The sequence below is a fragment of the Vollenhovia emeryi genome, unplaced genomic scaffold, assembly GCF_000949405.1.
Source record: "Vollenhovia emeryi isolate VEMERY1.0 unplaced genomic scaffold, V.emery_V1.0 DF939139.1, whole genome shotgun sequence".
Classification (NCBI taxonomy): Eukaryota; Metazoa; Arthropoda; class Insecta; order Hymenoptera; family Formicidae; genus Vollenhovia; species Vollenhovia emeryi.
The window spans coordinates 2353783-2375875 of NW_011967227.1; the positions used below are offsets into that span (position 1 = coordinate 2353783).

The following is a 22093-nucleotide window of genomic DNA, read 5'->3' on the forward strand; positions in this document are numbered from 1 at the left end:
TGCCTACATATCCTCATATGATATCCCAATGAACTAACAAAGAGAATAGAAAAGAAAAATTTTTTTTATACCGCTACTTTATGATTTTTAAGTTTAGATTAAACGCACAAAAACAAGTCATACTATATAAAATATTTAAATAAAAATCACATTGACGTAACAAAATAAAATATCAGTATATGCGAGTTCGATATCCAGCTGGAAAGTTGCGAATCTACCGATTTTGAAACTGGAGATTTCAAATGTACTGTCAAAGATACAAAAAATAATTTTATATCTTTATTTTATAGATTAAAAATAACTTTTTGCTGTATATTGTACAACTACTTTAATTCATTGTACAAATTAGAGAAAACTATTTACCGAAAAATTTAGACGAAATAGCGAAGATATAATATTTATGATGTGTGATCTTGTGTTATAAATAGCGTGTCCTAGCTTGGCGGGGCGTAATAATTTCTGGTGTAATGAAAAAAAGGGCAGCGAATAACCGCACGCCGTGCTGATATCCAAGGTATACGTGTTATCCATGTTGCTCGACGAAAACCGACGAAATATAAAGAGGAAACACTAAAACCCAGAAATAGATACCGTACATGAAAAGACGACCAGCTAAGCATAACGTGAATTACGCTCGCCCTTGGTCAATCTGGATTACATACGCCTACGTCGGAGTCCCAATCTTACTTCTGAGAGAGAGAGATTTCATCCCCAGAGGCACTATCGTAGCGTTTGATTAGGTTTTACGCGCGACATCTTCTCGTCATGCTTACTTTGCCAAACCGCCGCGAACTTCACTATATTGCTGGTATTAATCTTGTATCGCTGGGAAGTGGCGTTCGTAATGTTGCTAGCACACTTTCTTATGATACCAATATATTTGAAAGGAAAGAAGAACGTATATATTTTTTTACCTCTAGGTCATAAGTAACCCGGAACCCGCTGTACCAAGGCTAAGAAATTGAGGTCTCATGACATCGTAATATTTTATATATCAAATTGATTCAGTAAATTAGGTAGAGATAAAAATAATGAATTAAGATGTAGAAAAAAGATAAATTCTAAAAAGGTTGCGGAGAGAAGAAAAAACGATGTAGAAAAGAGAAAGAAGGAGATAAGGGACGAGGAAGAGGAGGAGAATGAAATAGAAATTATTAATACAATATGAAATGCAATAATGTAAGAGGAAGAAGTATTGATACGTGTAAGTTAGAAGACGTACATATACGTAGTCAGTTTAATGCATAATGTAAGGATATGTGGATGGATGAGTGAGTAGGGACATGATTGTCCTTTCTTCGCTGTAAGGTGTGAAATAAATGATTTATATAAATTATAAACTGTAATTAACAATCATTAGAAATTCAGCATATCGATTAGCGTAACTTGCACTAACTCGCCAAGTTCTGTTCTATTTCGCCAAACATTTCTGAGATGTATCAGGAAACGAATAGATAGGGAAGACACACGTGGAAGCGGAGAAGTTATCTCGCTCTTCACTTAGTCCGAGCTTAAACCCGATCATTAGTGCCAAGTCACGCGACAATTCCTTCCTTCCTTCCTTACATCCTCCTGGCGAAAGGAATTAACCAACGGTGCCTAAGGCTTTCAATACGATGAACAAGAATAGCGTAACAAGAAAGGAAGTGGACTTTTCTTCGAACGAACGTCGTTTGTCGTGTACTTTCAAAGTACATCTCAAATCCGCATCAATAAGACATGCTTAATCATATTTTCGAACATTCGCAATCACTTTTCATCGCTACTTTATCAGTGACTCACAACTGAACCTCGGATGACTTACAGTTGGTGTTAATAACATATCCTTATTGAAAGAGATAATAATATTTAACACTAAACTTACCAACAATGTACATGTACCTATTTCTACCGAGCTCGGTCGTTTGACCGGCCGTGGTAGTTTTAGTGTCGAATTAACACTTGAATGTGTTAAATGTTTAACCCAAACATTTCAACGGGCACATTTTTTAACAAGAAAAAAGCATAAATTTTTCAACTGTGTAATCTTTCATTCGAGGTTAAATAAAGAGTTAGAATTTTAAAACATATGTTCTTCACGAAATAATTTTCAACTAGCTACTTGAAAGCTACATAGACATCTGGATGTGTTTCTCGAGAGCCGAATCGCTTCTTTAAAAAAATAATACAATGAAGTAACACGAAAAAGCCTGGTTTATATCCAGCGCAATCATTAGTTTAAAGTGCGATAACACGATTAATATTGCATCCTCGGAGTCCAGCATCCGCGGGCCTTACGCGAACGAATTTGCGCGTAGGATGCATTTTAATCCCCCGCATCATCTACGCGCGTATCGATATTGAAGATACGCGTTATCAGTCCATCCTCTCTCCACTCTCTTTTTGTTTCGTGTACGTCAGAACGGTCTCCAGCGCAGGACTTCTGCGTCTGTCGCATCGAGCCTGCGCGTAGGTAAATTTCAAAAGGACTGGATTGTATAGTACATGACAATCTTTCAGTCTGTCTCCGACTATCGTCCCATCGACGCCGCGACGTTGTGTCGCACAACGATTGTGAGAAATCGTAATATCACATTTATCATGTTGCACAATCGGCCCTAAGATAAACCAAAAGACACTTCTATAAATGAAGAGGAAAACTTCGTGCGGGTATGTGTTTCATGTTACATGTATTGCACGTACGTGTATGTGAATTATATATGCAATATATACCTATCATTTCAATGCGAAAAAACAATTAATTTTTTAATTAAATTGCATATCAATTGTTTGTAAATTCTCATTTTCTTGTTACTATTTACGTTTTGTATATATTTAAGTTTTATATATGAATACTTTAATAGAATATTAATACAATACTTTAATAAAATATTAAAGTATTCTATTAAACATTATTCTATTAAAATATTCTGTTACAATTAAAGATATTATATTTCTTGTTTAATTAACACGAGCATTATGTTGTTATCAGGCACTATTTACATTATATGTGTATTGCATCTTTCGTAAATCAATCGATAAATGTAACGTGTATTGTGCAACACTGCAATTAATTATTAAGTATTAATTGCATTGTGTAGCTATTGGATCTTAAATTTATGCATTAACCATATAACAAGTAGTATTTTTCATAATATTAAATAATTTAATTAAAAAGGTTCAAATAAACCTAGTAAAAATTAAAACAAGGCTAATATACGCGCATACTTTATTTTATATATGCTTAAATATAATAAATATACAAAGCATAACTATAATATATAACAGGAAAATCGAGATAATAAACAAAAATAATATTAACATATTATTGAATAATATTAAATATTAAATAATATTAAATTATAATATTAATATTATACAATAATATTACATAAAATAATCGAAATATTTGGACAAAGGATATTTAGAAATAATTACCGTTATTTGTTATATACAGAGTGTAACACACATAATATGTCGGACCTACTTGAAAAATGGTTTCAGAAGTAAACAATGAAAAATTTTTATGTAAACATATATTTGATTCGCTCCTGTCCGAGTTTTATGTTTCAGTGATTTATAATATTTAATAGACTGATATATGTAATTTAATATATCTAATTTCATTCTATTATTCAAAGAACGCCACATATCTTACGTTATGTTATTCTGTAAATACTATTTCATAACGTTTTATGTATCATAGACACAAGACGAGTTCGTCTTCTTAATAAGAGTACTGGTGTATTAGACGTTTACAGTAGAGCATTTAAAGTGCTGACGAGTTATTCTAATTAAAAAATTGTAAATATACATGTATACACTTAATATATGACTTTGATGCATTGAGATGCGAGATGATCATTTTAAATATCTTTTGTGAAACTATAACCGAGAATACGTTTGAATAACGCATAAAGGAATAAACCAATCAGAATCCTATATTTCCATTTCCACGGTTTATTGTTATGCATTATGCGTTATGCGTTATGTGCTATGCGTTATGCAAGTCTATGCTCCCAGCTTATACAAATGAGGGTTTCCATAAAAGAAACTCACTAAAACTCGGACATAAGATCGAACCGGATGTACATATATATAAATTTTTTTATTGTGTTCTACTCTTGAATCGATCCTCGAAATAAACCTCAAATATTATGTTGCATCCTACATATCCATTAGATTTAATTTCTAAATAAAGATACATAAGTAATCACATACTTGTAAATATCTCAATTTTCTAGATTCTTCGTTTATTATATTATATTATATAGAAGTTATTGTATTATATTATATAGAAGAAAGAAAGTCCTCTATTGTGAAATAGGATTCTAATGAGTGATAGTTTTGAACGTCCAAATTCAATCGCAAATCTTTTTTCACAAGGATTACACGATCTAACAATCAATTTTCCACTAAACAGATTGGAGTGAACTCCAAGGGTAATAAATTCATGGTGGAACTACCAGGTGATGCCTATTAATTTAGCAGAAACCCTACTATCTTATATTAGTAACTTATCTTATAATAGGGGCTTTTCCTCTATATTATACGTGTATTACATTTTATTTTCAAAGTTTATATCGTATATACATTTACTGACTTAGCTACAGTAAGAAAAGAAAACTAAATTTCAATAACTTTGGAAATTTTACTGTTTACTTATTACAAGTTATCATTTTTTATTGAGTTATTTGAAAATATTGAGAAGCCATAAAGAAACCATTAAAAGTTATCAAATTTTTAAATATGTAATTTAATAGGAACGTAATTTTTTTATTTTATGATTTTTTATGTATTAGAATATTAAATTACAATTTGTGTGTTTCTATTGGAAAATACTTTATTTATAATACAAAGTTTCGATTTCCAAGAACTTAATTAATGTATTTTTTTAGTTCATTTTATCCTGTGAAATAATCTCTTTGCTACTGAGTAAAATCAATTACAATTAAATTTTACAAAAAGTTAAAATAAAATTTTTATAAATTTAAAATTCAATATCCTATTTTGTTAAATAACAACAAATAAAGAGACACTGAGAAAAGAGAGGGAGAAAAATTTATGGAAAATGTTAAACGTTTGTTTCAAATACAAGTGTAATGGTTTTTCTTATGGGTCCATTTTATCGCACTTTTTCCTTTATAATTTATGATAATAGATTACATACATAATTTTATATAAAATTCAAGATAACGACTAAATTATTAAAAAAATGTAAATTATAATGATTGTGGGCGTAAAATATTAAATTTCCCTAAAAAAATACTTCTCTCTTCAATGCAGGGACCGAATATAAAAACAAAATTCTAATCTTGATCGGATTAAGTAGAGTGTATAAATATAACATAATTGCCCCAAAAAGCCTCCTTTTCCTCGTGAAATTAAGTTGGCAAACAAATTAAATACATTATTACGTGTTACAAGCTTAAGGAAGTTTCGCAATCGTTCACATTTCCTCGCTAAAGCGACAGCAGCAGTCTAGTTCCCATCGAGATACGCCTGTTTCAGGTGGATTCAATTCGCGTTATATTTATTATAGGTAATTTCAAATGACCCATTTACATAAAAATAAAATTAAATAAAACGCTGTTAGCAAAGGATAAGAAGCGAAAACATCTGTTTTGAAAAAGAAATATGAAATGAAAGCATTTTTTATTAGATATACATAAAGAAATCATAAGTTTTCTTTTTATTAATATTTAGCAGCTTTTTCTGTATGTTTCTTATTCGAAGTTTTTCTTATTTCCACCTTTTCTGCATTACACTTTAATAACGAATTTTAAATTAAGTATTTTTTAAGGAAAATGTGTTTGTAAGAGTTATTATTTAATCTTTAGTCTCCGACACATTATATATCTTCGCAATAATACAAAAATAAAAATTTAATTACAATAAAGTTTATTTTATATTAACTGTGGAACAGGATTTAATTATTTATTTGTCCTTTTTACCTCAGATTGCAAGAGAAGTTTTAATTTCATACGTTATTTATCCAAGTACTATTAACTTATTGTTAGAGAGTTATGTTAAATGACAATGTGATAAAAGAGACCGGAACATCCTATAAAGATACCATAAATGCAACTTCCGGCAAATAAACACTCCGTTCACTTATTTCGCTGAAATAAAAGCAAATTATAGACGTTGCTCTATTTTCTTGATACGATCTGATGATTTGACAAAAGTGTTTTTATCGCGCGAATCGCGACACGTAGAAATTTCGGGCTCATTGATCGCATACATGCACGTGCGAACAAGAGATGGATGACGGAAAAACTGATAGCTTTCGCATGAACAATTTACCACGATCCCTTCCGCATTCTTTCCAGGCCATTATATTGTGCTTGTAATGTAAGTTTTTATTCGTTGTGACGAATGACACTCTATAATTTTATCGGACAACGTAGGGCGTGAGAGGAGATCGACCCTTCTTCGAGTTCGTTGATCATATAAGACGCAACACGTGTCGCTTCTATGTATCAAAGTTAAGATAAATGAAGAAAACTTTACCGTCAACTGTTTGAACTTCCTAGCAAACCGTATATTAGTCTTATCACTATTACGCACAATACTGCGAGATAATGTAATAATGTAAATATATTTTAATAGGAGAGATTAATTATATATTTCGCGATCACACAAAAAGATAAATGTTTCGATTTGAGAGAAAAAGAGTCATATAAAATTTGTATATTTTATCTCACAACGTAATGGAGGGTTGTTTACAGCCTCTTATTTATCATTGCAGACAGCAATGATTTGGAATTACCATCTAGTGAAAAAAAAACTGTCGAGATATATTTTAACGAAGAATCACAAATATGGCGAGATCCCCCCCCTTTCTGCATCTTTCTCTCTCTCTCTCTCTCCCTCTCTCTCTCTCTCTCTCAAGATATAAAGAGTTGTGAGATAATAGAGAGCCGTTAAACGAATGTTGAAAGAGTATATTATAAAAAATGTAAATTAATGTATATTAAAAATAGCTGAGAAAGCTAATAAAGATTAATCAATCAAAATCTCTCTCTCTCTCTCTCTTTCTCTCGTAGCTTTTGTCAAAATATCCGATCACGTCGTTAAACGTAGTGATTAAAATCTTCTTTCAAGAAAATGTATAAACAAAGAATATATTAATGCGTTATCAGCGCAACCGTTGATTGGCAATTGTGCTAAATTCATCCGTACGATCGTATGTCGGAAGTTCTATTGCTGTAACAATCACTTTCGGATCACTCATTACAATATTACACGGTGTGCCCTTAGTAGTGTAATTTAACTTGTGCTACTTGTGGGTGACAAATAACATCCTCGAGACATAAGTAACGTAATTTTAATCAGTCATAACCTGTGATTATCTGAAAAAGGGTGGGGTGGCCATACGTAACTTAATTTTCCCTCGGTTCCCTCCAATAAGCAAAAGCATCGAGTCGGTTTCTGTATGAGTATTGTAAAGTACCTAATTGTAAGTAACAGTTACATGACATCAATACTATAATTAATTTCCTACCCAACAACATAAATGTAATATAACAACATAAATGTAATATATGCGTGTTATTTGTATACAGGATTAATTTATAGGGCTTGTTAATGAAGACCTAATAGGGTATTTTTGAGTTTATCCAAATTACTGCAGACCCCCCGAAACGATAGAAAAAAAAAATAGAATCGATTGGGAAAAAAACAGAAAATATTAAAAAATTTAACACATTATATAAATAATATCACTGACATAAACGATGAAAAAAAAATTTAATTAAACAATACACAGATAAGCAATAAATTAAATAAATAAAATTAAGAAAAACGTTTAACAAAAGAATGAAAAAGGAAAAATATTATAAACTGCAATATTCCTGATCGGTACATTGCTATATACAAAATATTTCTTGTATATTAATTTAATTTCAGGCAAAATTAAAGACGTTTAATAACAATTCGATTACAAAAGAAAACTAAAAAAATATAAAGACTTGATAACTCGAACAATCCCGTTATTGCGAAAAGAACCTTCGAAAATAAATAGTATTATGTAGCGGACAAAATGGTACACTGATAAGAATCGCATTCAATTCGCGCGATTAAATTACGCTAACGCAGAATAGTCCATCGCACCTTAAACTCAATTCTCTCGTTAATGAGTAACTAATGTCGCCGATCAAATTCCCTCTCGAGCAATTAGCGTTTACCCAAGTGACAACGTGAAACTATAAACGCGACTTTTGTTAAAAGCGCGTAAAAGTATCACGTTGTCGTTCCGAAACGCATTGTTATAACGTTCCGCATTTTACGTGTCGAAGGGAAGGATATCTATCGATTCCTTCTTCGCGCAAACTGCGTATCGTTGTCCTCGGAGGGATATTTATCATTCGCGAGACGTGCGCTGTTTCAATGAAACAAGAAGGAAGCACAGGGCTTGCGGGTGTGTAACGGCTCTCGGCGGTTGACATCAACGAGCTTTTAGAAATTTAATACGATTTAGGAGACCGAGACGTCCCCTCCTTGCGACCGTAAATATCCGAACGGCCAGATTTATTGATCGAATAAATTCAAATACGTGATTTTTTATTCTGACGTATAATATTACAAATATAGAAGAAATCGTCTAGTGTCTCTGGAATTCTTTTTTATTTTCGAGCATTAAAACTCTCTCGAAAATGTTTAACAAATATTGCAGAAATATTATGTGTTCAATTTAAAAATAAATACCAGCTTGAGGATTATAACATAAACTTCTCTATTGAATTATAGGTATATCGAATAAATATGATATAGTTCAATAAGTAATATTCGGAAGGACAATATATGTATAGCTATAATAAACAATATACCTATATAGACAATAGATATTTCATTTATTCATCAAAATAATATCTTCTTTTTTATACACTGCGCAACAAAATTAACGCAACCAAAATTTGTACCAAAATTTCACTCAACTTCAAATAATCGTAACTTCGCGAAAACTTATCGCATTTGAAATTTTTTTTTATTTCAAAGCTAGAAATCTCTACTCTCGAGATCCATGCGATGAGTTTTCGCGAAGTTACGATTATTTGAAGTTGAGTGAAATTTTGGTACAAATTTTTGTTGCGTTAATTTTGTTGCGCAGTATATTTTAGTAATAAAATCGGTAGACTGTGCTAGTTATTCCGCTCTAATTTTAGAGATTTGCGAGTATTCTAGTTTCTTCTGAAATTACCCAAGCTACGTACACACACACACACACAAAAGATACGATCGCTACATCCGTATGATCTTTATTATAGCGCTCACTTTTCTTCAGCCTGACTACGCATATGCTTTCCAATTACGGTTACGTCCAATATGGAACTTTCTCACACGAGCCCTCCATTCTTAACGGCTAATTAAACCTATTATTGTTCATATTTTTTCACACTTTATTATGTCGTGAAACGGAAACTAAACGAAGTTACACACTGCCTGGTACGTATTAATAAAGTGCTTATATTTGTATATTTAAAAAACACGCAGCGTGAGAAGGTATTTCAAATACGCGTCAGTTTCTAATTTTACATGCACACCGCATTTCTCCCTTGCGTGCCGCGAAATAACAAATATACACTCTATGCAAGATGTTTGATAACATATAAAAACTCATCGCGATACGGACTTTTACTTTATGAAAAACTGGAATAATTTTTATCCAATTTTAAATCAATATCATTTTTCTGCGCACAGATATAGGCTCTTTAACATGACATAGGTATCTGAGTATCATCATCAATTTAAAATTTGATTAAAATAAAACGAATCTAAAATTTTTTTCCACAAGAATAGAAAATCTTCAGGTAAAACTTTAGAAAAACAGACCAGCCCCAATGACAGAATATTAAATAGAATTAAGAAAATTTAATTAATACCATATTTGGTATAAGGTTGAACGTGTACAATAGTTTTGCAATAGTTATTAATTGCAATAGTTATTAATATAAATAAATAGAATTAGATTTCATACATATATAAAATTATGTGCACAATCTCGAGCACAGAGTTGCACATAATTTTATATAAAAATATAATTCCCGTATAAATACATATAACACTATGTGCAACTACGCCCGATTGCACATAATTTTATATGTATTTATACAGGAATTATAGTTTTTTTACTAAGAAACTTTAGTATTTATAAGCCGAATTAGGAAAAAACAATATCAAACGAATAAATTTCGATATATTTTAAATATATAAATATATCGCATATTTCCAAAGAATTTCATACCTCTATTCTTATGTCAAGAAAAAATTGTGTTAATTTGCGATAAGGAATATCAGCTTATGTATCAAATGTTATTGAAAATCTTCTGTATTATTTTATATGGAGATACGTAAAGAATCACTAGCAATCAATCTTTCTTGTTTGCTGACTTCTATTTTGGAATTCCGCAACTTGGACGGAATCAAGCAAGAGTTTGTTCGCCGTTTTTCTAACAACGTAACTTTGTCGTTCAAAGAAAAGTTATTTATTGAAACTCTTATTGAAAATGTCTATAACATGCAAATACCGACTACAAAAAGAAATACATAGAAATATCGCACAGCTTTTGTAGAAACACATGTTCAATTATAATCGAAATTTACGATTAGCTCGCAAATTCTTAAGGAAACATTAAGTTAGTTTGGAAGACTAATTACTGGACTGAGTAATCCGTTATTTATCTTTGTGTTATTAATCATTAACTTCTTAGATTAATAACTAATTAAGAAACTATTAATCTAGGAAGTAAATAGTTCCAAGGCTAAATTTCTTAAATAAAATCTTTATATTTAAGAATACTTGTACCTTTTTAAAAGGTAATTTTGTTATGATTTAATTTACAATATCCTTTATATGTATATTACTTGTAGCAAGAAAAATATTTAGCTCGACAGTTTTTTTCATTTTTACCCCTTAAAAACCGAATTAAACGTGTACATCATTGGTTTGTTGAACAAAAGAAACATGAGAAACTTAGAACTGTTCAAAATGAAAGAAAAGAGAAACGCAAGCAATAACAGCTGGCAGAGTTTTGCAATATGGCATGCAATATACTATAAGCGTCGACATGGCAAATGTGTTTACCAGTTTATCTTGCATGTACAAATAGTTCAAAAGACTTTATTCTTCAACGCAGCTTTAATCTGAAACATTCGCGGCTTTTGTTTCGCCCTGAAAAAATTTCAACTCACAAAGGATCGATTCTCTCTTTAACCGCGCATATTAGGAGAATTACTAATGGTTCGTAGTTTTCTCTTATTGCGCTGTTACGTTGTCTATACATATATCAAGTTAATGAGTTATTATCTTTTTTCTTTTAGAATTTCTCTACCTCTCAAGACACACAGGGCCAGTTTCATTTCATCGGTCAATTAGGTGTCAACCGTGATTGGTCAGTTCTGGTCATTTCTGTTTAACAATCAATGTAATTGATCTATTCCAATGGAACGCTAAAATTGAATCAAGTAATTAAATTAAACGGAGTTGTAAAATCGGCCTTTACCTATATTTCGGGACTACATGTTTTCAATTGACTATAAGATTTGTTCCGTTGTACATATCGATGAATTCGTATATCAATATAGAATTTCCTGTATCTTATTATAACAGATCTTTTGTTAAATTTAGGATTGACCTTTTCGTAAGAAAAAAAACAAATGTCAAGATGGATTAATAATATTGCAATCTTTTCGATCTTTAATACTGTATACCCTTGCCACTAAGCTCCAGATTAAAATTCCAGTGAAGTGTAGCAGGTTTAAAATTAATTTGAGAATCTGAATTTTCATCTTATTTTCTCTCGAAGGTTTAATTCGAAGGCACATACCTTTCAATCGACAATTATTCTGGCATAAAAAGAAAAGATCAACTCCAAATGTTGTTGAATACATTTTTTTTATGTATTAGTAAAAAAAGGTCATGAAACAAACGTTAGATACTTTTGTATAACACAATAATAAAATTGGAAACCGTGAGGTCATTTGTAAAAAAACACTCAAAGTTACAACAATACAAATGATTTCTCGCACTATCGCGAACAGTATCCAGATTCATCTTCATTAGTCCACAACTAATGAAAGTAGAATAAAAAGGAAGAGCCGGAGAAGAGGATACTTTCCGTGTGTCGTAGCGACGTAATCAATTACCAATTTAATCAATTTACTTGTATTATATTACTGCGATAAATTTTATGCCCTACACAGCAGTTGAGAATTCATCGCGACCATTTCTATAAATGTTTCCAACGTCAATTCATTAGGTGCATTCATTTAAATCTATTTAGAGACACTGTTATTTTTAATAATAAATTTTTTAGTGAAAATATTTAGTGAACATTACTTGCCGTTTACAACTGATGATACGACATAAGAAGTTTTTCGAAGAGATTTTCTTCGCTAGTAATCACTAATATGATGTCAATGTAACGCCGTTTTCTTTTATTTTTCAGAAGAAAACAATTAAAACTGTTAGAAAAATATACTGCTATTATTTTTTAAGTACTACTTAAAAAATGCCGACAGCTTGGTTAACAAAGTTGTTTTTCGATTTCCTACCTCCTCATTATTTTTAAGAAACTATGCATTATTTATGTGAGAAATACGCGAAAAGCCGTTTCTGTCCGTATTTCGACAAGATCCATAAATACCTAACTAAGGACACGAACGGAATCGCGATTGGGAACTCACAGATCGGAAACTCGCAATTTCGATCAGAACTTACGATATGTTTTAACCATTTGCCATGTAACTATTTGCGGATCACGAATTTCCGCCCCACGAATTTCCAAATGCGATTACATCTGCCTTTGTTATTACGCACAATTATTGTGGTTCCTGTCGAAATATGAAATCGGCTTAATGTCAGTTTAATCAAATTAAGCAGAAATGTCAATAAAAAAATTAAATTTTAAATGCCTCGCTATTAATTACATAAGCGTGGTATATAATTAAATTTAATTTACTGATCAAATAAGTTTAGATTATTTTTGAAACAGCAAAATTCATGGCCCAGCTGCCAACTTTTACTTAGTAAATATTAAAGCTCTGTTGATATACATTTACGTTAGGAGCATAGAGAGGCAATAAGAGCCCAACGCTAGGTGTTAGGTGCGGAAATCTTATATGATCACTGTGCTCCTAACGTAAATGCCAATTTTTAATCAGAATTTAATGTATTACGTCTATCTCACGTCAATGCTAATTGTTTCTCCATCTTGGTGTATTATTGACATTATAATTGTCGTTTTAGTTACTACTTAGTATTATTTTAGTCTTTTTTTGTCAGTTATATCATATTAACCTAAGATTTCTTTTAGTTTAAATAACATCGTTGTTGATGCTTCACCTCTCGAGGTGACGTTCACTACTGCATTCATCTTCGCGTATAATACATAACTTCTATATCTTTTATTCTTCAATGAAGTTATTATTATTATATTTTATTTGCCCGCGAAATGTTGGAAGCTTGCCTGAATATTCATAATAAAACAAACAAAAAGTGGAATCAGTCTGATCAGTAAACGTTTCCGGATCTGCAACGATATGTAATCTTTTTTTGCGCTAATTTATAATATATAACATTTAACTCCAGGCACATACATATGTCTAGGAAGACCAAAAGTGGCACCTCAAATTTTCTCAAAAACATATTTGGAAAGAAGAGAAAAGAAAAATAACATGCTGAATATTAGCAACTATTGTTAATTATAATTGCCCACGCTGATCATCATAGCGAACAATCACACGATACTTTGAACAGCATATTCATTAACTGTGCGCCTTTGTACTGCGACGAGAGAATAATATGGAAAAGAGCACAATTAGATTGTACGACCGCGACATACTAAATAAATTGTAATAATATACGGAAAGAACGGTTTTGCTAAATATATTAAAAATTAGATCGGTAGATACGGATAAAATGATAATATTAAACCATAAAAATAATTACGTTATTTAGTTTAATATTATTGCTTGACGTTTAAACACAATGATAATGCTGCAGAAAGTTCTGACATTCTAGCAACCCGTTTGAATATCTAATATAATCATTTAGATGGTTCGGTATAATAATTTTCAAAATAATATCTTTCTGTGTACTGGGGGGGGGGTGTACCTACCTTGTCGTATGAAAATGTTTCGAGAGCGAAGGGGGGGGAGGGGGAAGGGTCGGAGGAACGAAGGGAGGGAAGGAGGAAGCGAGGCAGGTCTTTTTTCCACATTTTTTTTCGTCAAGAGAAAATTGACATATATTTTCTGAGAATGCTCAAGTTTTCTTGATTCCCCTTGGCACCCGAAAAATGAATTGAGTAATTCGTTTTTAATGTGATCGCGTGAAATGTGTCCATGTAAAGATACTTATCGTTTGACAACGTTCAAAATATTGCGATATAATGGTATCAGTGTCATAAAACGCCTTCTCTTTAAAATATAATGAATCTTTCCTCAGCTAAATACTTTTTGTCTTGAGAGAGAGAGAGAGAGAGACATCGACTAAAAATAATTACACAACTTCAATGAATTAAATCGATTTTGCAAACGTGCAATTCCTCAGTAACGACTATATCCAACATTATACATCGTTATGTCTCATAATTTATTTAGTGATGTAAACGATTTGCGACGCTATAACAAAGGATTACCCATTATCTTTCTATTCTCGGGAAACATTAGGCTATAATTACCGCGGTCTGTAACTGAGCAAAGAACGATTGCTTGTTTAATATTGTAAATATACAACTTTAAACAGAAGAAATTGAGTCCGATAATTTAAAGTAAGAGTTAAGTTTTTTTTTGCGGTCTTAAATATAACTTAGAAGTCATCGGGCAGTTGATCGAATCAACTTTTGATGAGACAATAATAAATTTATATCTACTTGTTACCTACATTGATACTTATTTATAGTATCATTACATTTCAATGCTGAACTACTACTACTACTACTACATTTCAATGCTGTGAGGTGTCGCAAAAATTAATACAACAAACAAATTTTAACTAATGAAGAATTTCACCAAGTTTATCAACATGCAAACATTGAATCTATGCTACACGATTGATGAGAAATCCATCATGCGAGATATTCACGTCCGACAATGAGTTTTAATTTGAAGAATCTGGTTTGAAGCAATAACTGTCGCGCGTAAATATTGTGAAAGAAAGATTTATAATTCCCATCTGCTATGAGTAAAAATTACGAAATGCCGCGCAAAAGTTTAACAAAATAATTACGTAAACTTTTAATTCAGCGGTTTTCGTCCCGAGAGAACGACACACTTAGCTCTTTGCAGATTAGGCTTTTGTCCCTCAGATTCGTCTCACGCGGCTAGCTATTTTCTCGTAAATTATAATCCGTCCCGGAGCGGCCAAAGCGGTGGTCACGTCTGAATATTAATGATGGTCGAGAATAGAACATTTTCGGCACGTCACCTCTTGAGATATAAGCTTTGAATTATCTTTTCTGCACGGACAACCGAATATGACGTGATCAATTCTTCGAAAGTTTTAACTACCTATAGTAATAGAGAAAAACTGAAGTGAAAGAGAAGTGTCACGTATCACCATCTAACTGCAGGAATGGTTGGAATGTCGGATCTCTGATGAAAAAAAGCTCTCGGATGGAATTTCGGATCTTTAATGAAAAAAAAGCTCTCGGATCGATCGAGAAAAAGGCAGACAGCAAAAGATTGGAAACGCATTTCTTCGGAATTTTTCTCATCCATTTATTTATTGATAAATAAATAGCGAGCGATTTGTTTTTAATTCTAGGATAAGAATTGAATAAAGTGTAAGCACATTTTAAATAAAATGCGTTTGATCAATTTTGTAGGTTCATAAACTTTAGTCTCACTATAATTGATTATAATTTGTCGTAACCAAGTCTGTCAGAATAAAAGATTTACTTCTGTAAGCCTTTCTGCGATAATTAAGTGAAAGATTAAGGCTCTAAAAAACGGGATCACGATTTCGTGATATATTTTGGGAAGTATTAATAATAAAAAGTAAAAAGAGAAAGAAATATTAAGAATAAAAGTAAACAGAATAAAAGTAAAATATTAAGAAAATTATAAATATTTGTTGCCTATGTCCTTATTTCTTACTTTCAATTAATATTTGTGGTAAGTCGCAGAATTTTTCTTTATTAACACAAATTGTACTTTCAGATAAAACTTCAAGTACGAAGTAATAAAATATTATTGAACTTAGAACGCTCAACTTCATAAAAATCGCAAATTCGAGATAAACGATTTATGAATATTCACTGTCGGAAGGACAAAGATGAATATTTTAACTTTAAAAGAGGAGAATACGGAAGTAAATGTTATTATGATGTTGTAATAGCATTATGCAGGCGGAGGAAACTGTCACAACACAACGTGCACATAGCACGTTAAATTTATCAATCCCTGACATCGCTACAGTTAACAGTCTTGTATTCGAAGAGTTGATGGAATCTACGAGCATATCGACAGGACCCACAAACGTGACAATGATTAATGAATCTATGACGCAGAATAACTCGAGCCAAATCGGGTCTGCTGATGGGATATTGTATTTATACGGAGTACCACCATTGATTCTCTTTTGCGTCATTTCAGTAGTCGTAAACATCAAAGTTCTGATGAGCGTATTTTGGATTAGACGCCCACTCAGTCCAACATTATATATCAGTTTAAGTCTAGCAGGTAATTTATAATAATTTTGTACGTACGTAATTTATGATTTATTAATACGAATATTATGGAACGTGAATTTGACGAAGTCATAGCTAAATTAAAAATGGAATGTAATCGAGAAATTGGAAACCATGAGAATTAAATTTTTTGTACTCTAATGCCGTTCTGTAGGCAAACTTATTTTTTTTTATATTCCAATTTTTACAAACTTTGCATCACTTTGTATACCTACTCATATTAAATGGAAACAAACAAAAAAAAGTTATTTGTAATTTTAATGTTATTAAAATTTTCGACTTTATGTAACTAACATACGCTAAAGTATCACCCAATATATGTCGTTGATGTATACACTGTTACATATGAAAGGAAATTTAAACAATTCCTTGAGTTAAACAACATTGTGTTATTTTCAACAACATATGTTGAAATTTATTATTTTAACACATAATTGGAAAAACACGTAGGGGAACAACTACATCCGAAAGTCAATATTATAAGCACTAGTACCACTCGCCACCGCAATGTAGCGATCAGGCTTTTTCGCATTAAAATATCATTTCGCCATAGTAGGTGTAAGAGACGAGCCGGCGAAAGATCAAATCTGATAGCAAATTGCCGTGGAACATACCAGATAACTAAGTATTTTTGTAATTGTAAGAAAGATGTGTAAGCTTGCAGTGCCAGAGTTTTTTCTTATCTCTCTTCTCACATACGAACGTGGTTCAGTGAATAAAGTTTAACCAAATTTTATTTTATTCAACAAAATAGGTCTCTCGGTGTAGTGAGTTATTTTTTACTTAAGTAAAAAATTTAAATTAACACATACACCTAGTAAATAATTACCTAAATTTGAGTCCAATTTAATACGTTTCTTAAAGTAAATTATTTAACTCCACTGTTTTGATTAACTTAGCTACATATAGAGTAGGAGCAATAGCGAACTATAGGAATAGTAAAAAAATAACTCAAATTGAATCAAATTTGACTTTATGAATTTAACAGTGTTTTTCAGCCCCAAGTTTTTCTATATTTAAGAATATTCTGCGTGCGCGCGCACACACACATGTTTGTAAATAGAAAAGTACTGTTTTGAGAAAAACTACCTCTGAAAATTTAGGCGCAGATGCTTTCTCCAGCAGTGTTCTGGGCATAGGACTAGTCTTGAATAGTTTCATACCTAATGGTCTTGAAATTAAACTGAAAGGTAAGATCTTTGGATCGCTAATATTGATATCGTTTTTATTATTAATTTATCGAATAGAGTTGTCTGGGTCGTGGATAAACTTCAATGACCTGAACTTTTGATGACTATTAGTTGATCGAATAAGTGCATTTTTATATTATTTCAAACATCTTTTACATCTCAGAATTCTTAAGTAACTGAATCTTGAAAGTAAACATTTATCAAATAATAGGAAGAAGCTGATAAGATGAAACAGATTACTTTTAGGAAAACGGTGCGTTTAATTTCTTTTACGATATAGAGTAGCATAGACTCTCCCTGTCTGTTCGATTCTCCCTTGACTGTAGAACGCGTTATTTCACAATTAGTAAAACTTTGAAGTCATACGGCGCACGTGAACGAACGTTTTACAAATAAAAAAAAAACAAATCAAAGAATATTCGTTGCTTTCAGATATGGATTGTTTTTTACTGGCTCTCGAAGTTGTACGATTGGGAGGCGTGATAATTACGGTATTTCATCTAATGGCTCTGGCTATCAATCATTATTTGGGCATTCTCAGACCCCTCCATTATCTTACGATCCTAACGTACAGGTAATATAATTTACTTCTTCACTAAAATAATCCCCATGAGCAATACAGTTATATTTTTCTTTCTCTTTCAAGAAATACCACAATTCTATTAGTTTTACTATGGGTGTTGCCCATCTCTTTCTTCGCGCTGTACTTTAATCTAATCGAAAATGACGGTTTCCAGTCCGAAGGATGCAGAACCCACACGTAAGTGTATTACCGTCAATTACAATTGTTTAATTATCATCAGTAGCCAACAAAAGCATTAACATTTTCCCGAATTAAATTTTGTATGATATTAAATATAAAAGAAAGTTTTACGTCACACGTATTTGCTCTCCCACGAAATTGCGATATGACCATGAAGATAAAATATACCGATGAAGGGAGGCAGCCCCGAAGACTGTGACTTCGACATATGTTGTCAAGGTCGTGGCTTTGAGTGATATACAAAAGGTTTTAGCAGTCGCTCGCTGTTCATTAAAAAGTCATTTAAAAAAGTGCAATAATTCCGCATGGATTTCTGTTTTAATCAGGGTTGGGAAAGTCACTTTATAAAAGTGTCTAGTTACCGTCACAGCTTTTTCGCTACGGTTACCAATTCTGAAAAGTAACGCGTTACAGTTACTTTGCAGTTACTTTCTTACGATGAAAATAAAAATATCAAATCTGCATTTGAATTGTAAAGTGTCGATAAAGGCGTTTATGCGCAAAGGCAAGGCTCAATGCGACCTGTGGAGGTTTAAAACATATATAAATTAATGTAACTATTAAATTAGTCACTAATTATCGAGAAAATGTAACTGAGTTAAGTTAAAGTTACAGATGAAGCGAAAGTAACGAAGTTAAGTTAGAATTGCCAAAAAAAAGTAATTGTAACTGTAACTTTGTTACAAGTAACGAGTTACTTCCCAACACCCTGGTTTTAATTATATTCTCTGCTTTAAGGAGAAGATTCAAATGAGGAAACAGAACTTGTTTTGCAAAGTACATGTATGGTAACGGTGTGTTCGCGAAAGTCGCGTACTCATATGTGAGACCAATATGTGGAACGCGTGGACCTAGTTTCGCTCCGAAAGCAAGGATCGTGTGGGGTGGATCTCGCTTCGCATGGAAGATCACAAATCCACGTGGAACCGTACAACGCGTGGATCTAGTTTCGCTCCAAAAGCAGGAATCGGTCTGGGGTGAATCTCGTTTCATGAGGAAAGTTTCAAACTCATGTGAAACCGTACAACGTTGAAGTAGTTTCGCCCCGAAAGCAAGGATGAATGTGGGGTAAACCTCGCCTCGCGTAAGAAGTCGCAAATTCATATGGAACCGTACACGGGGAGACTTTTTTTTTAGAATTTAACCATAGTCGTAGGACAACACCGCGTTTTGAAGAATTTTATAAAAGTTTTTTTGAAATTTTATTATATACTTTAATAAAATGTATAATAATAAATGTATAAAAGTTTTCAGAAATTTTATTATACATTTTAGTAAAATGTATTAAAATGTACACTAAAATCTCAAAAAACTCATGAAATTTTTTGAAATAGCGTGTTGTTCCACATCTACTGTGATTTTCAGGGTAAATTCCAAGAGAAAATTCTCTCTCTGTCCAATAACGATAAAAATATTATAGTTTCGCCCCGAAAGCAGGGAGGGGGGGGGGTGTGTGAAATGGAGCTCGTTTCAAGAAACACTCATTCTTTCCATTATCGCTCATTTGCTTATTTAGTGCGCAATGCTAGTGTCAGAAAATTACGTCGTATTCGTTAAATTAATTTTGTCAACAACTTTTTAATAAACAACGAGCTACGTCTAAAACCTTTTGAAGTTTACTCAGTCCAATTTCGACAACCTTCCCCTTTACTTGAATATTGTATAAGAATGTTGCAAAATATGAATTAGTTATTTTGAATAAACATCCTAATTTCCAGGTTCTTATCTCACAAGCAATTTCGAACGTTGTTCAGCAGCCTCTTCTTCGGGCCCTTCGCGCTGATGATTTGCATTTACGTTCACATATTCTATATAGTGAAGAGACATCAAGCCACGAGGCTCCGCTTTCGCAGAGCAGGATCTTCCGCCCGTGCGAGGGCATCGGAAGCATTGCGCAGTAATTCTAGGCAAATGGCGCGTAACGTTAAAGCTATCCACACAACTTTATACATACTTGGTAAGACGATGTGGTAAAAGAAGTGCGCGGTTAGGAAGAACGGAGATAATTCTATCAAGTTTCACATCAACGCAGATGCAATATGAAGCATATGTTTGATTATATTTACTTCCCGCAAAATTTATATACCACCGTTCGCACAATTTCTAAGGAAGCTTCGTGATCGGATGGATGCCCGGAGTAACGATGTACATGCTGGTTTGCAACGACTGCGTATTACAATTAAGAGGAGTGTCGGCGCGTGTCATGTTCTTCATCTACGCCATAATTAACGGTCTTATTATCCTGAAAACTTTGGTAAATCCCATTATCTACGCCGCCCGAATGCACGAGATTAAGGTAAGTCGTTTATTAAGTACGTGGTACTTGTGTGACCAGTGTAATATCATTAAATACAGTTGCTTAATTATTGTCATTAAGACACCTTGATAATGAGAACACCAAAACTTAGCTACATCATCGAAGTTTTGCGTTATGTACTTGTTTACCTGCGAAATATGACTATAAAATTATGAATTCTGGTATCCTAATTATCTCGCATGATTAATGAGGTTATTAATTGTATTGTATAAGTACTTTGAAAGAGTGCATAAGTGTTAATATTATAATATTTTATAGAAGAAAATTAAATCTTTTTCCACAATTTAAAATATTAGTGTCCAAAATTGCAGCATGATAATTAAGACCAATTAAAATTTTATTATAAACTAAACGATATCGTATTTCTTACGGGAAGTTTGCACCCGGAAAATTCAAAATATTAGTCTCCTAAATGTCGTGGAATGACGATTGTAGCTAATCAGAATTGTATTATATAAATTAAATAACACGGTGTCCCTTGCGGGAGACACTTGTGCTCGGAATTTTCCCGACGAATTTCAAGTTGGCGAAAACGTGCTTTTGCAGATTGCCATGAGGCGAATGCACGACGCCTTTTGCGGATGCTCAAAGCTCACCCGCTTTACTACCAATCGTGGGATCAGCAGAATTATATACAGCAGTGAGGAGAGCAGGCAATCGAGAACCAGTCGAATGTTTCAGAATATGAGCATTCGGAAAGGGCGAAACGGGAGCACGTATACATGTACGGGTTACAATATACATGAATATGGCAACACGCCCGTGTAGAACGTCAGGTGCGAGACGCGCGATGAGAAAACATTTTTTCGCGTACTTTATCGAAGAATCATGTAAATACCAGCTAAACGAGTGATAGCGGCTGCAACAATATTTTAATGGCATATTGAAAAAGCCGCATTACTTCTCTTCTCTTTTCCTCCTTCCCCCCCCCCCCGTCTGTTTCCCTCCCTTTCAACTTTTCCCTTAAATAGTTGTAACGTAGCTGTATTCCAAGTCCATGTATTTAGCCCAATTTTATATATATGTGCAAATTTCTGCAAGAATTATACGTGTTTCGTGGTAGAAATTATGGTGACACTTGATAGATGCGATCTAATCTCTTAAAGATAATGATAGCTCCTCTTAATAATGCTAATATATTTGTTCATCA

General features: G+C 32.5%; 2 protein-coding genes across 5 annotated transcripts in view; one reads left to right on the forward strand and one right to left on the reverse strand.

Moving 5' to 3' along the window:
* The window catches only part of LOC105567313 (glycosyltransferase 25 family member), a 32435-nt gene that overhangs the window by 3771 nt on the left and 6571 nt on the right, over positions 1-22093 (reverse strand). The window lies entirely within an intron of this gene.
* Positions 2572-21851, forward strand: LOC105567312 (trace amine-associated receptor 4-like). Of its 2 annotated transcripts, XM_012022088.1 has the most exons (8): positions 2572-2649; positions 16144-16665; positions 17777-17863; positions 18296-18437; positions 18510-18623; positions 20345-20583; positions 20735-20922; positions 21490-21850. In XM_012022088.1, exons 2-8 carry the CDS (start codon positions 16326-16328, stop codon positions 21709-21711), a joined length of 1332 nt encoding a protein of 443 aa, XP_011877478.1. In that variant the 5' UTR covers positions 2572-2649; positions 16144-16325; the 3' UTR covers positions 21712-21850. The 2 variants fall into 2 exon arrangements, with proteins under 2 accessions (XP_011877478.1, XP_011877479.1); XM_012022089.1 differs by lacking the exon at positions 17777-17863 and having other exon boundaries at positions 21490-21851.

What these genes read in the sequence shown, in the direction of transcription:
- LOC105567312 (XM_012022088.1), top strand. Translation starts at nt 16,326, where the DNA reads ATGCAGGCGGAGGAAACTGTCACAACACAACGTGCACATAGCACGTTA. An exon ending in TATCAGTTTAAGTCTAGCAG is followed by an intron (nt 16,666 to 17,776) that starts GTAATTTATAAT and finishes CTGAAAATTTAG; the next exon opens with GCGCAGATGCTTTCTCCAGC. An exon ending in GAAGGATGCAGAACCCACAC is followed by an intron (nt 18,624 to 20,344) that starts GTAAGTGTATTA and finishes CCTAATTTCCAG; the next exon opens with GTTCTTATCTCACAAGCAAT.